General features: G+C 42.4%; 1 protein-coding gene across 1 annotated transcript in view; it reads right to left on the bottom strand.

Annotated features, from left to right (window-relative positions):
- The window catches only part of ST3GAL3 (ST3 beta-galactoside alpha-2,3-sialyltransferase 3), a 346,519-nt gene that overhangs the window by 201,831 nt on the left and 129,029 nt on the right, over positions 1 to 15,659 (bottom strand). Inside the window, exon 3 of the mRNA XM_007953053.1 lies at positions 2,314 to 2,356. Within this exon, the coding sequence (XP_007951244.1) occupies positions 2,314 to 2,356 (43 nt within the window). The remainder of the gene's footprint in view (positions 1 to 2,313; positions 2,357 to 15,659) is intronic.

Below are 15,659 nucleotides of genomic sequence, written 5' to 3'. Positions count from 1 at the left end.
CCAGCCAAACAAAAGACAGGCATATGAGTTGAACATTTACCTGAGGTAGATACACTCCTTGGAGAGAACAATCTTGGGAGAAAGAAGGGCTGCTTATGTACAGGAAGACAGCTCAGGGGGCAGGAGTGCATGGAGGGATGGACACAGGGAAGAGGTAACTACTGGGAGGAAGTGGGAGGGGAGCTGTTGCAGTGGGGTAAATTGTAGTCAATGTCATGAGACAACGTGTGTGTGAACTGCTGTATGGAAAGTGAATTCGCTCTGTAAACTTTCACCCAAATCACAATAAGAATAAAAAGACTGAAAAAAAAAAATAATAAAAATACTAAATTAAACACTTTGTAGGAGTGAAGCCTGTGGCTTTCTAGAACAATTAACCTCCATTTCCCAAGTGTAAACATTTGGCTAATATTTCTCCATTAGTTTGGTATAAAGAGAGATTATGTTTCCTTTGCAGTTGTCTCAAAGATGTACAAAAATTAGGGGAGTTACCATGTTAGAATTCATAGTATAAGGCACCAGAGCCAAGATACCAGATTCTAGAAAAGGGGTCCATATACCAGACACTGAAGAACTATAGTCCAGTAGCTAATGTGCTCGGCTGGTAATCAGAAGTCAGTGCTTTGAACCTAGCAGCTGCTCCATGGGAGAAAGATGTGGCAGCCTGCTTCCATAAAGATTACAGCTTTGGCAAGTGTATGGGACAGTTCTACTGTGTCCTGTAGTGCTGCTATGAGTTGAAATCAACTTGATAACAGACAACAACATGCCAGACAATTCAGCGGGGAAACCCCTGGTTTGACATCTTGTATGTATGTGAGACTATCACCATCAGAAGCTGTCATCAAGACCTACGGAATGCTGGTTTTTGCATAAAGGAAAAAGACACAATTTGGATCTTCCAAGACATCTGTCTCGTACAGGACAAGGGACACAGGTGTACATATATGACTAACAACATACAGGAGTGCACAGTGCATATGCCAGTACTGTCTAGTTAGAGAGAAATGAAAAGGCACAACAGGGCAAAGATCTTGGAAGGATCATATACCCTTGAAAATCTCCTAGGAATTAACCATTTCATTTCCTTACCATTTCTCTGAGAGGAAGACCCTGGGATGAAGGAGCTCTGGTGGTGCAGTGGTTAAGGCATTTGGCTACTAACAAAAGGTTGGTGGTTTGAACCCACCAGCCGCTCTGTGGAACAAAGATGAGGCAGTCTGCTTCCGTAAAGATTTACAGCCTTGGAAACCCAATGGGAGTTGCTAGGAGACAGAATTAACTCAATTACAGTAAGTTTTGTTTGTTTGTTTGTTTTTTGACCCTGGGAGGTGTATATATTGTCTCCATCTTACAAATGAAACTGAGGCTCCAGAGTGGTTAAGTAGCTTATCCAAAGTCACAAAGAGAGTAAACAGCAATCTGAGATTGGGACCAACATTGGCGTAGTGCCTAAGGGATCTGACTGCTAACCAGAAGTTTGGTGGCTCAAACCCACTAGCCACTCGATGGAAGGAAGACTAGGCAATCTACTTCCATAAAGATTTACTGGCTTAGAAACCCAAAGGGGGTCACTTTGAGTTGGAATCGACGCTATGGCAGTGAGTTTGGTTTTTTCCGGTTTGCCTTGCTCCAAGCCTGTGCTCTTAATAAATTAATACTTAATACATGGGTGAGTATACTATAATGAGAGAACTGGTGACAGAAGAAAATTTAAAGAAGCACAGAAAAAAAGATAATTAGCTTTGTGTAGGAAGGAAATAGTCTATGAGTTTGGCCTTAAAACTCCACTTGCAAGTTTTCCAAGTGGACCAGTAAGGAAAGGGAATTTCAGGCATGGGTAACAGCCCATGCAAAGGTTTAGGGAAAAGAAAGGCTGAACTGTGGGAGACTGACAGGAGTTGAGGATGGAGAGGAAGGCAGAGACCAGATCACAGAAGGGTTTGCCTGCCAGGATGCAGAGCATCTTTGAGAGGCCATGTTGCCTCTGTGACCCAGCCAGCCTCCTCTGTAGCCAGAAGCCTTTCCAGGAGTCTCCCTATCTCTCAAACGCCTGTCAGTGGGCCTCTTCTGTAATGAGCTGTCTATGCCAGCAAAATCTATGGCCTTCTGTTTGTCTGCACATCCCATCCTCTCCAGGCCCTACACACTGTAACATGCTCAAAGATTCTGCTAACAAACTGAGAACGAAGGCCCCAGGGATCCCCCAACAACTACATGGGCCATGAGAGCTGACCCTTCAAAGTAAGCCGTCAGCTCTCACACACCAGACTGCTCTGCGACAGAGTCAAGACACTTTCTCATTCTACTCACAGTTTAGAGTCCAGCTTCAGGAGAAAGCCTAGCCGGTCATACTCTGAAAAAGAAAAGAAAAGCAGAAAATGTCACTGAAGTCAAGCCACTGCTGACCTTAGCAGATTGCACTCCCTAGGAGCTCTGGTGGCATAGTGCCTAAGGCATTTGACTGCTAACCAGAAGGCTAGCGGTTCAAACCCACCAGCCACTCCTCAGAAGGAAGGTCGGCAATCTACTTCTGTAGTGATACAGCCTCGGAAACTCAAGGAGGGGTCGCTATGAGTTGGGTCCAACTGGACAGCACACAACAACAATAAACAACAGACCTAGACTACAAAGACCACTGCAGTTGGAAGATAACACAACCCCACCACTTCAAAAAGTGAAGCAAATATGTAAGCCACAACTAAATTTAAGTCATGAAACACTTACTGAATGCCTACTATGTGAAGGACCAGCTTCAACATCAGTTGTTTCCCAGGCCTTTCCGGGCAACTAGTCCTAGGCTAGTATATAATTGCTTTCCTGCATAAATGGGGTACTTAAAAATAGAATCTTAAGGCCCTCTGGTAGTGTGGTAAAAGCATTCAGCTGCTAACCAGAAGGTTGGCAGTTTGATCTCACCAGCCACTCTGTGGGAGAAAGATGAGGCAGTCTGCTTTGTTTTGTTGTTGTTGTTAGGTGCTGCTGAGTCGGCTCCAACTCATAGCAACCCTGCGCACAACAAAACGACACACTGCACGGTCCTGTGCCATCCTCACAATCCTTGCTATGCTTTAAAGATTTATAGCCTTGGAAACCCTATGGAGCCATTCTACTCTGTCCTATAGGGTATATGAGTCGGATTCAACTCAATGGCAGCGGGTAGGTTGAAATGGAATCTTAATGCAACACAAAACACTGGGCTCCTGGAGAAGTAAGAGGGTCAGAACAACCTCTGCTTCTTCTAAGCTCTCAGCACAATTTTCAGCCCTGTTAATTGATGGGGTGAACTTGTCGCAGCCAAAGGGTCTCAGACACATCAACAATTTTCTTCATAAAAATCACAAAGAACTAAGAGATCTAATTACACAAAGAATAAGAAATGTAAAATAAAATTTAAAAACTAATTGGTAAGATTTTTGCAGCAAACGGTAAATCATTAAGATTTTAATTTGTTTAAGTTCTTTATATCTTGCCTCATTTTCAAGATTTTAAAAAGAAGTAATCTGGGGGCCAAAGGGGAATTAAACATAGAAAAAAATAATAAAATGCAGCTGGAGTAAGAACACCAAAAATGGATGCCCTAAGGTCCTGAGTGCTCACTGGAGGAGGATTACAGATCTGTCCCCAAGATTTTTCAAAGCTAAAACCAAGTACAAAGCACTGATTCCATGATTCACAGTGTCCCTAAGATAAACCAGGAGAATCACAGCTATTTTTGGTAATAAAACTTAAAGAAAATTTCCTTTGTCTTCAAAAACATTTATATAAAGAAAATGATTGGAAATTTCACAGGATTATTTCTTACAGCTTTATTCTGTATTGCAAAATGTGTGTGTGTTGGGTGTGTGTGTGTGTGTGTGTGTGTGTGTGTGTGTGGAGAGTGGATGTGCCAGCACTAGGTGGTCTATGACCGCACTTCTCAATTGACCTGTCTCAATCTGAGGATAAAACAAAATAACAAAACCAGAAAGCTGGATGGAAAAAGGCCAAGCAGCAAAGCTTTCAAGGAACTCAGACTCAAACAAGTGGCCAAGACATAGACGTTAAACATGCTGACAAATGCCTCACAGGAGCTACTCTTCAAAGCCAATTAAGGCTAGTCCCTGAGATTTTACAATCAGCTGAGCTGCAGTGATATCTTCAATCTCTTGCTTAAGTTAAAACAAAGACACTGAGTAGGATACACAACTCAACAGACGGCTTGCCTCCCTTACCCTTGCGCAAGTCAAAACTTCTCCTCAGAATAATTCTGGTTTTGCTCCAACTTACACAAGTGAGTGAGAGACTTTCCTTAACATATCAAAAACTTATAAAAATCAAGAAGAAAATCAAAGAAAGGCTTCCCTCGATTAAAAAAAAAAAAAGCTAAGAACACAATTTGCAAAAATAGTTTCAAAGTTTAATACTCCTTCAACAATAGTATTTTCCACTCCATGAAAAAGAAAACCTCATCAACTTGCAAAACAGCTGCCACTTTTCTCCAGATGATCCTAGCCTTGTGGCAACTACCCAGTTACTGCCCCTCAGACCTGAGCGTACCTTGGAAATACAATGAATCCACCATACAGTGCAGTGAATGACTTAGTATGGCTCTTCTAGCCATGGTCTTTGTGATTCCCACAGGATAACTGGGTGGAACTATGCAAATGCAAGGTGCTTGTGGCCCACCAAGGGGATCGGACAGCTTGTTAATGGTGTAAATAAGGTACACAGCACCCATGAGCAGGTGGGACTATGCAAATAAGGTGTATGGTACCATAATGGGGGGATTGGTCAGTTTTGTCAACAGCTAGGCTTAAGATGAGCTATCCCAGAGGCACTGAGGGACTATAGCTCTTCTAGCCATGGTCTTTGTGGCCCCCACCAGATGACCAGGTGGTGGTGGTTGTTAGTTGCCATCAAGTCGGACCCAACTCATAGTGACCCCCTTGTTGGGTTTCCAAGGCAGTATCACTACGGAAGTAGATTGCCCAACCTTCCTTCTGAGGAGTGGCTTGTGGGTTTGAATGCCAGCCTTCTGGTTAGCAGTCAAGTGCCTTAGGCACTACACTACCAGAGCTCCTGTGTTGTTGTTGTTGTTATTTGCCGTCGAGTCGGCCCCGACTCATAGCGACCCCTCCTTGGGTTTCCGAGGCAGTATCACCGCGGAAGTAGGATTGCCCAACCTTCCTTCCGAGGAGTGGCTGGTGGGTTTGAACCGCCAGCCTTCTGGTTAGCAGTCAAGTGCCTTAAGCACTATGCTACCAGAGCTCCTACCAGAGCTCCTAGAACTATGCAAATGTAAGGTGCTTGTGGCCTGCAAAGGGAATTGGATAGCTTGCTGTTGTTGTTATCCTTAGGTGCCATCAAGTTGGCTCTAACTCATAGCGACCCTATGTACAACAGAACAAAACACTGCTCGGTCATATGTCATTCTCACAATCCTGCTACACCTGAACCCATCAGTGCAGCCACTGTCAATCAATCTCCTTGAAGGTCTTCCCCTTTTTCACTGACCCTCTACTTTACTAAGCATGATATCCTTCTCCAGGGAATGGTCCCTTCTGAAAACATGACCCAAGTAGGTAAGACGAAGTCTAGCCATTCTCATTTCCAAGAAGCATTCCAGCTGCACTTCTTCCAGGACACATTTGTTAGTTCTTCTCTCAGTCCATGTTACTTTCAGTATTCTTCGCCAACACTACAACCCAAAACCATCAACACTTCCATCTTCTTTATTCATTGTCCACCTTTGACATGTATATGAGGCCAGTGAAAATACCATGCCTTGGGTTAGATGCACCTTAGTCTTCAAGGAAACATCTTTGCTCTTCATCAGTTTAAAGAGAACTTTTGCAGTAGATTTTCCCAATTCAATATGACATCTGATTTCCTGACTGCTGCGTCCATGGGTGTTGATTGTGGATCTAAGTAATATGAAATCTTTGACAACTTCAATCTTTTATCCATTTATCATAATGTTGCTTACTGGTCCATTTGCGAGGATTTTCATTTTCTTTATGTTGAGGTATAATTCGTACTGCAGACTGCAGCCTTTAATATTCATTAGTAAGTGCTTCAAGTCATCTTCACTTTCAGCTAGCAAAGCTATCTCATATGCATATTACAGGTTGTCCAATGAGTCTTCTTCCAATCCTGATGCCACGTTTTTCATATAGTCCAGCCTCTTGGATTATCTGCTCAGCATTCATATTGATTAAGTATGGTGAGAGGGTACAATGGTGACACACACCCTTCCTAATTTTAAAGCACACAATAGCACCTTGTTCTGTTCGAGACAGCCTCCTGGTCCATGTGCAGGTTCTTCATGAGCACAATTAAGTGCTATGGAATTCTCTTTCTTCACAATGTTATCCATAATTTGATATGATCCATGCAATCAAATGCTTTTGCATAATCAATAAAACACAAGTAAACATATTTCTAGTATTCTTTGTTTTTAGCCAAGATCCTTCTGACATTAGCAATGATATCCCTCATTCCATGATCTCTTCTGAAATCAGCTTGCATTTCTGGAAGTTCCCTATCAATATAATGCTGCAACCATTTTTTAATTATCTCCAGCAAAGTTTTATTTGCATGTGATATTAATGATATTGTTCAATAATTTCCACATCCTGTTGAATCACCTTTCCTTGGAATGGGTCTAAATATGGATTTCTTCCTATCACCTGGCCAGGTCTTTGGCTTTAGTGGTTGGTGAGTAAATCTGAATAATAGAAAAATTAACTGATCTTCTTCATAGGTATATGGATATTATCCTATCACTGACAACACTGTACTTCAGGATAGATCTTGAAACATTCTTTGTGACTATGAATATGACATCATTCTTCTTCAATTTGACATTCCTGGCACAGTAGAGCATATGATTGTCTGGTTAAAAAGGCCAATACCAGTCCATTTCAAGTCACTAAAGACCTGGACATTGATCTTTATGCATTCCATTTCATTTTTGACAACTTCCAATTTTCTACCACTCGTCTGTCAGTTTGTCATACTGTGGTGGCTTGTGTATTGCTGTGAAGCTGGAAGTTATCCCACTGTTGTTTCAAATACCATCAGGGTCACCCATGGTGGGCAGGTTTCAGTGGAACTTCCAGACTAAGACAGACTTGGAAGAAGGAAGGGGCTATCCACTTCTCAAAGAATTGGCCAGTGAAAACCTTACAAATAGCCCTGAAACACTGTCTGATACAGTGCCGGAAGATGAGCCCCTCAGGTCAGAAGGCACTCAAAATACGACTGGCAAAGAGCTGCCTCCTCAAAGCAAAGTTGACCTTAATGACATGGATGGGGTAAAGCTTTCGACACTTTCATTTGCTGATGGAGCATGACTCAACATGGGAAGATACAGCAGCAAACGTCCATTAATAACTGGAATGTGGGTAGCTTTGTTAGTAATGTAAATAAGGAACATGGTACACTTGTGGGGGTGTGACCATGGAAATAAGGTGTATGGAACCCTAATGTGGGGATTGGTCAGTTTTATCTTTTCTCTAGGCTCAAAATGAGCTCTCCCAGAGATGGAAAAGCAGGATCTCATTGTCACCAAGAGTTGAGAGCTGGAGTTGGAGTGGAGTGCATTCTTGGACCTGAGACCCCAGCACCAAGATGACAGCAAAGAGACAGCAGAGACTGGCATAAGAACTGAGAAACTGACAGAGTGGCAGACTTTTTGGCCACGGAATAAGGAAGCTGAGTGCCTCTGGGCAGAAGTCTTGGGGCAGAGTGGGGTACACCTAGTTGCACCTATCAGCAGGGCTAAATGAGCTTTAAACACTTGCCCAAGCACTTCCCCAAGCAGGGCCGAGGCAAGGCTGAGGGCCAAAGAGAGGTGTGCCTACAGGCATGGCCAAAGGGACATTGTCCTGCTCAAAAAATTATATCCTGAACATTCCTGAACCTGAATTCCCAAAAACTCCATAATCCTGAGTATTGTCGGTGAATACTGTGGCCACTGCAGTGAATTATTAAACCCAACAGAGAAGTAAAGAGTGCCTAGAAGGGACAATTGATGTCAGAATTGGTAAAAAGGTTGGAGAGTGGCAAAGCTGACTTCAGCTTCATAGTAATCAGCTTTGGTCTGCTGATGGTGATTCTGTCTCGCCCTCATGAAGTCAGAGGAAGATGCCACCCTATGCCCTCTTTGCAGGTGGAAAAAGAGGGATCTCACTACTATCAAGATAGAAGAAGCCAGGAATGGAGTTTGTCCTTGGACCTGAGATTCCTGTGCTGAGACAGCAGAGAGACGGCAGCAGAGGCAGTAAAACCAAGAGACCCACACAAAGTGGCGGGCTTGCCAGCCCACAGAGTACCTTTGGTTATCTGAGTGTCATCTGAGTGCCTTTGGGCAGGAGGCTTGCTACCAGAATGGGGTGCACCTATTCACAGAGCTGAAAGAGCTTTGTGACACTGGCCCAAGCGGGGCAGGGGCCAAAGGCCAAAGAGAAGTGTGCCTAAGGCATGGCTAAGAACCAGCTGTTCTGATCAAAGAATTGTATGCTGAGCATTCCTGAACCTGTAACCTGTTACTTCCCTATAAACCCCATAATCGTGAGTGTTGGCTGTGAGTCCTGTGAGGTTGTTGCAACAAACTGTTGAACTAGGCAGAAAAACAGAGAGTGCCATGGGAGGTGTTTCTGTTGCTTTGTTAGGTGCCATCGAGTTGTCTCCAACTCATAGCGACCCCATGCACAGCAGAACAAAACACTGCCGAGTCCTGCGCCAGCCTCATAATCCTTGCTATACCTGATCCCATCATTGCAGCCACTGTGTCTATCCAACTCATTGAGGGCCTTCCCCTTTTTCATTGACCCTCTACTTTACCAAGCATGATATCCTTCTCCAGATGGTTTCTTCTGACAACATGACCAAAGTAGGTGAGATGAAGTCTGGCCATTCTCACTTCCAAGAAGCATTCCGGCTGCACTTTTTCCAGACAGATTTGTTAGTCCTTTTAGCAGTACATGGTACTTTTAGCATTCTTCTCCAACACCACAACTCAAAACTATCAACTCTCTTTTGGTCTTCCTTATTCACTGTCTCTGGTAGCATAGTGCCTAAGGCACTTGACTGCTAACCAGGAGGCTGGTGGTTCAAACCCACCAGCCACTCCTCAGAAGGAAGGTAGGGCAATCCTACTTCCATAATGATAACTGCCTCGGAAACCCAAGGAGGGGTTGCTAGGAGTCAGGGCCAACTCGAAGGCAAATAACAACTACAACATTCACTGTCCAGCTCTCACATGCATAAGAGACAATTGAAAATACCATGGCTTGGGTTAGATGCATCTTAGTCTTCAAGGAGACATCTTTGCTCTTCATCACCTGAAAGAGCTCTTTTGCAGCAGATTTACCCAATGCAATATGTCTTCTGATGTTCTGACTATGGCTTTCATTGGTGTGGACTGTAGAACCAAGTAATAAGAAATCCCTGACGACTTCAATCTTTTCTCCATCCACTGTGAAGATATTTATTGGACCAACTGTGAGGGTTTTTGTTTTCTTTATGTTGAGGTGTAATCCATACTGCAGACTGTAGTCTTTAATCCTCATCAGTAAGTGCTTCAAGTCATCCTCACTTTTAGCAAAGTTGTGTCATCAGTGTATCACAGGTTGCTAATGAGACTTCCTTCAATCTTGATGCCACATTCTTCTTCATGTAGTCCAGCTTCTTGGATTATTTGCTCAACATACAAGTTGGGTGAACCTTGACACACTCCCTTCTTGATTCTGAACCATGCAGTATCACCTTGCTCTGTTCAAATGATAGCCGCCTGATCTCTGTACAGGTTCCTCATGAGTACAATCAAGCGTTCTGGAATTCCAATTCTTCTCAATGTTATCCACAATTTGTTATGATACACACAACTGAATGCTTTTGCATAGTCAATAAAACATAAGTAAACATCTTTCTGGTATTCTTTGCTTTGACCCAACATCCACCTGACATCAGCAATGATATCCCTCATTCCACGTCCTCATCTGAATCCCACTTGCACTTCTGGAAGCTCTCTGTCAATAAACTGCTGCAACCATTTTTTAATTATCTTCAGTAAGATTTTATTTGCATGTGATATTAATGATGTTGTTGTTGTTATATGCCGTCAAGTCAGACACAACTTATAGAGACCCCTCCTTCAGTTTCTGGGGCGGTATCACTACAGAAGAAGACTACCCAACCTTCCTTCCAAGGAGTGGCTGGTGCATTTGAACTGCCAGCCTTCTGGTTAGCAGTCAAGTGCCTTAGGCACTACACTACCAGAGCTCCCAATATTAATGATATTTGTTTGATAATTTTCACATTCTGTGGGATCACCTTTCTTTGGAATGGGTACAAATATGGATCTCTTGCAGTTAGTTGGCCAGGGAGCTGTCTTCCAAATCTATTGGCATAGCTGAGTGAGTGCCTCCAGCACAGCATCCATTTGTTCAAACATCTGAATGTGTATTCTGTCAATTCCCGGAGCCTTGTTCTTTGCCAGTTCCTTCAGTGCAGCTTTGACTTCTTCCTTCAATACCATTGGTTCTTGATCATATGCCACCTCCTAAATGGATGAATATTGACCAATTCTTTTTGGTACAGTGACTCTGTGTATTCCTTCCAGCTTCTTTTGATGTTTCCTGCATCATTCAATATTTTGCCCATAGAATCTTTCAATATGGCAACTCGAGGCTTAAATTTTTCCTCAGTTTTTTCAGCTTGAGAAATGCTGAGTGTGTTCTTCCCTTTTGGTTTTATAACTCCAGTTATTTGCATATTTCATTATAGTAACTGGCTTTATCTTCTCGAGCTACTCTCTGAAATCTTCTGTTCAGTTCTTTTATCTTGTCATTTCTTCCATTTGCTTTAGCTACTTTCCACTCAAGGGCAAGTTTCAGAGTCTCTTCTGACATCCATTTTGGTCTTTTCTTTCTTTCTTGTCTTTTTAATGACCTCTTGCTTTCTTCGTGGATGATATACTTGATGTCATCCCACAATTCCTCTGGTTTTCGGTCACTGGTGTTCAATGCATCAAATCTATTTTTTAGATGGTCTCTAAGTCCAGGAGGGACATTATCAAGGTCATATTTTGGCTCTCATGGACTTATTTTAATTGTCTTCAACTTCAACTTGAACATGTATATGAGCAGTTGATGGTCTGTTCCACAATCAGCTCCTGGCCTTGTTTTGGCCGAAGATATCAAACGAATTTCTCCATCTCCTCTTGTCATAGATGCAGTCAATTTGATTCCTGTGTATTCCATCTGGCGAAGTCCACATGTATAGCCATTACTTATGTTGTTGAAAAAGTTATTTGCAATGAATAATTCGTTGGTCTTGCAAAATTCTATCATGTGATCTCCAGTGTTATTTCTATCACCAAGGCCATATTTTCCAACTATCAGTGATTCTTCTTTTTTCCAACTTTTGCATTCCAGTCACCAGTGATTACCAACACATCTTGATTGCATGTTTGGTCAACTTCAGACTGCAGAAGCTGGTAGAAATCTTCAATTTCCTCATCTTTGGCTTTGGTGGTTGGTGCATAGATTTGAATAATAGTAGGTGGGAGGTGTTAGCATTGGCATAAAGGTAGGAGGGTGGTGGCATGTGTAACCTCTGCCAGGTAGGAATCAGCCTTGGGTTGCTGATGTTATTCTGGATCCTCCTCTCCCCTTGGTAAAGTGAGAAGAGGTCACACCACATTGCTGCCATGCACTTTTTGCAACCCTTAGGCTGATTCCTTCTAGAGGGGATGGAGAATGTTCCCCCCCACCCCAAAACTCACATGCCAGAGGCCAAGAAGAACATAATGTAAATGAGGGAAGTGGATGAGTGCAAAGCTCTTTCACAGCAGTTCACACCACTTATTTTAGTTTGCATTTAAAACAAACCCTGATGAAATGTCTTTCATTTGTTTTACTCCCATACATCTTTTTTTTTTTTGTGTGTAAACATAATTATATCTATGGTTTATTTCCAATGGCCCTCAAAATTTATTTTATACCCACACACACACATTGCATATTAAACATGTAAGAACACTTTGCATTTCTAAAGAAATTATATCCTTGCCATGGCTTTTTTTGGCCTATCTTTAGTTTTCTCTTTTTTGTTCACAGCCATGAATACCAGAAATGTTTCACTTTACTGTTTACTATAAGGAAAAGTAACTGTGTGAGCCCAATGATGACAAATGACAACTGACACTTGCTTTCAGCCAGTATGTCACAGAGACATCTGGAGACTGCACGCCTCGTCTAAGAAGGCAGCCCCTACCAGCTCCAGCTAACCATACCAGGCAGCAATGCTGGCCAGATGTTGCCAGATCTTCTGATTTTTCTCAAGCCAGGAATCTAGACTTCTCAATTTGTAAATATTGGCAAGAGATATGAGATATATTTAAACACTATGTGGACAAACCAAAAGGTGCTTATAGGCAGGATTCAACCAGAAGCCAAGAGTTTGCAAACTGTATCCTAGACTGAGAGCTCACGAGGACTGTCTGTTTTCTTTTGTGACGGCATAAAGCAGACACTCAATAAACATTTGTTGACTCTTATCAAGATACTTTAGTCACAGGATGACAAAGTCAAATCAAATTAGTATGACAGGATATGGAAAAAAAAAAAAAAAAGAATGTTTCACCTAAGTCTCTAAGATGATAAATTTTGGACACCAAAGTGCAGTGCTAAACTAAGATGCATATATGCAATGGAAATATCTGGAAATTCATTACATCATTCTGAAGGTTCTCTTTACATTAAATATAAATTGTTAGAGATTAAGAGGGAGAGGATTTGTGGAATTTTAGAGAATCTAAATGTCTCTGTATGACCCTTAAAATATGGGAAATAAATGGACCAACTGGTGCCTGACTCCTACCTTTTGTCTAAACGACAAAAGAGAGCTGGCTGGCTGCAGAAGGGGAGAGCTGCACTGGGACTGATCTACACTCCAGAATTTTTTTTTTTTTTTTTTTAAGAAAAGGATACATAAATGAGGTAATGTGAGGCTCTGTTAGGTCCTTAGCCAACAGAGGCAGGTGGCAGACATTCAGAAACCTGGGGGCTTTCAGAGGGAGTGTGTGATGAGGCTGAGATGAGTGCATTACTTGCATTAGAGGAACTGCAGATGAGAGGGACTTAAGATGGAGCGGCATCTCCAAAATATGTACAAAAGCACCCCACAAAGCACCATACCTGCCAGGTTCAGAGAGTGGGAAAAAAAAAAAAAAATTTTATGAGTGTCCGTCAACTGAGGAATGGATAACCAAACTATGATACATACACACGATAGAATACTATGCAACTCTAAAGAATAATGAAGAATCTGCAAAACACCGCATAACGTGGATGAACTTGGAGGACATTATGCTGAATGAAATAAGTCAATCACAGAAGGACAAATATTGTATTAGTCCGTTATTGTAAAAGTCAAGGAATGGTTTATATATGGAAGGAAATTTGTTGGTTACCGGTGGGGGGCGGCGACACTGTTAGATAGGTAGAGATAAGTAGTGATTTGGGTGAAGAGAAGGGCAATGTACCAAATGTGAGTGATCAACATGGTGGCACTGAGGAAGAAGAAGACATAGAGAGGTACATGGCAGATGCAGACAACAAAGATGAACCCTTTTGCACATACAGTACTGCGTTGTCAGTGAAGGCAAACATGGGTATATGGGTGGACAAGTTGAAGTATTAGGTATGTCTATGCAGCAGGGAGTGTACCCAAGATCATGTGTAGCATTGGCAGACAATGGCTCTACAAGTGTATTTGTATGTTCTGTAAGAATTCCCAGGGGTATAATAGAGCTGACAAGGGACAAGGTTGTAGTCACTACTTGGTCACAGACAGCTACCCAGAGGGAGTGAGTAGTTGAACCTGTGGGCTCAGGACCAAAGTCGCAGGGGACATCAAGCTCAACTGGCATAACATACTACACATAACATTGTTCTACCTCCTACTTTGGCAAGTAGCGACTGGGTTCTTAAAAGCTTGCAAGCAGCCATCTAGATGCAACGATGGGTCTCTCCTCGTCCAGAACAAAGAAGAATGAAAAATCAAAGACTCATGGAAACAATTAGTCTTCACAACTGGTACACCATGTGATCCTCAGCCTATATGACTATGAGACCAGAAGAACTAGATGGTGCCTGGCTACCACTGTCAACCACTAAGTGGAGGATCTATGTAGGAGATCCTGGATAGAGAGGGAGAACAATGTGGAACAAAACTCAAAATCATCTGGGAAAAAAAAAAAAAGGGGGACCAGGTTTGCTGGTCTGATAGAGCCTGGTGGAAACACTGAGACTATGGTCCCTAGCTGCCCTTCAGGTCTAGAATTGAACCCATACCTGTGGCTTCCAGCCAAACAAAAGACAGGCATATGAGTTGAACATATACCTGAGGTAGATACACTCCTTGGAAAGAACAATCATGGGAGAAAGAAGGGCTGTTTATGCACAGGAAGACAGCTCAGGGGTCAGGAGTGCATGGAGGGATGGACACAGGGAAGAGGTAACTACTGGGAAGAAGTAGGAGGGGAGCTGTTGCATTGGGGTACTCAATGTCATGAGACAATGTGTGTGTAAACTGCTGTATGGAATTTGCTCTGTAAACTTTCACCCAAATCACAATTAAAATACAAACATTTTTTTGTCTTTTTTACCCACATTATCTTTCTCCTTTCCTCACCAACCCCACTGAGGTCAGAAACAGCCAGCTGGGGCAGGAGGTGAAAGAAAAAGATACAAGCAGGGCTCGTTCCCTTCCCTTGGCAGGTACCATCTGAGATTAAGCCCTAATGGGGGAAAAGGGAAATACTGCAGTTTCAAATGAATTGAAATCTGTGGCTATTATAAAGGACTGTACATTTTAATTTCTATGTGACCAGGGGATTTCTAATACTTCAGAAGTATCAAAAAATTCACTGGAGTTTCCTCATTGAAACATTTAAATGGGACAGTGAAAAATAAAATAAAGGTCTGTGATTATCCTGCAATGTTGCCTGAATGTTCAATATACTGGTTATAGTCTTAGGCAAACTGAGTGATATAGTGATTTACCAAACTTTTATGGAGAAGGTCCAGAGCACACAGGACTTCGGGGACAACTAAAAGCAACTGGAATGACAGCAGGCCTCTCTGTCTTAGCTTTGCTCAGCCCCTATTAGCTTTTCCCTAGGTGTCAGAAAACATGGTTGCCAACAGCTTGCAGGCACACATCTTTAGCTTTGCCACTAAAGAGTGATAGTTGGTCTCTCTGCTAATAGCAAAACTCCTGGGGAAGGGCTATGATTGGTCTAGCTTCCTAGTCCTGTTGATGCACATAGATCAAGGAGAGGGGCAGTAAAACAATGAGTCCTTTGGTACCCACATGGTTAGAAGGGGCATTTACCAGAAGAAACGTGCTGAACAAATAAAGGCTCCATGTGGACAGAAAATAGTCTTTGGAAAACTTAAAGCTAGCTACATGTCCCAGGTATACCTACCTCAAAACCCACTGCCGTCAGGTGGATTCTGACTCATACCAACTGCACAGGATAGAGCACAACTGCCCCATAAGGTTTCCAAGGCTATAAATCTTTTTTTTTTTTTTTTGGGTGAAGATTTACAGAGCAAATTCACTTTCCATACAGCAGTTCACATATACGTTGTCTCATATCATTG

This window comes from Orycteropus afer, unplaced genomic scaffold (assembly GCF_000298275.1).
Source record: "Orycteropus afer afer isolate SDZICR_OR568_19922 unplaced genomic scaffold, OryAfe1.0 scaffold00370, whole genome shotgun sequence".
NCBI lineage: Eukaryota > Metazoa > Chordata > Mammalia > Tubulidentata > Orycteropodidae > Orycteropus > Orycteropus afer.
Note: the sequence above shows the minus strand (reverse complement) of the source record. Positions and strands in the feature narration are given on the sequence as shown.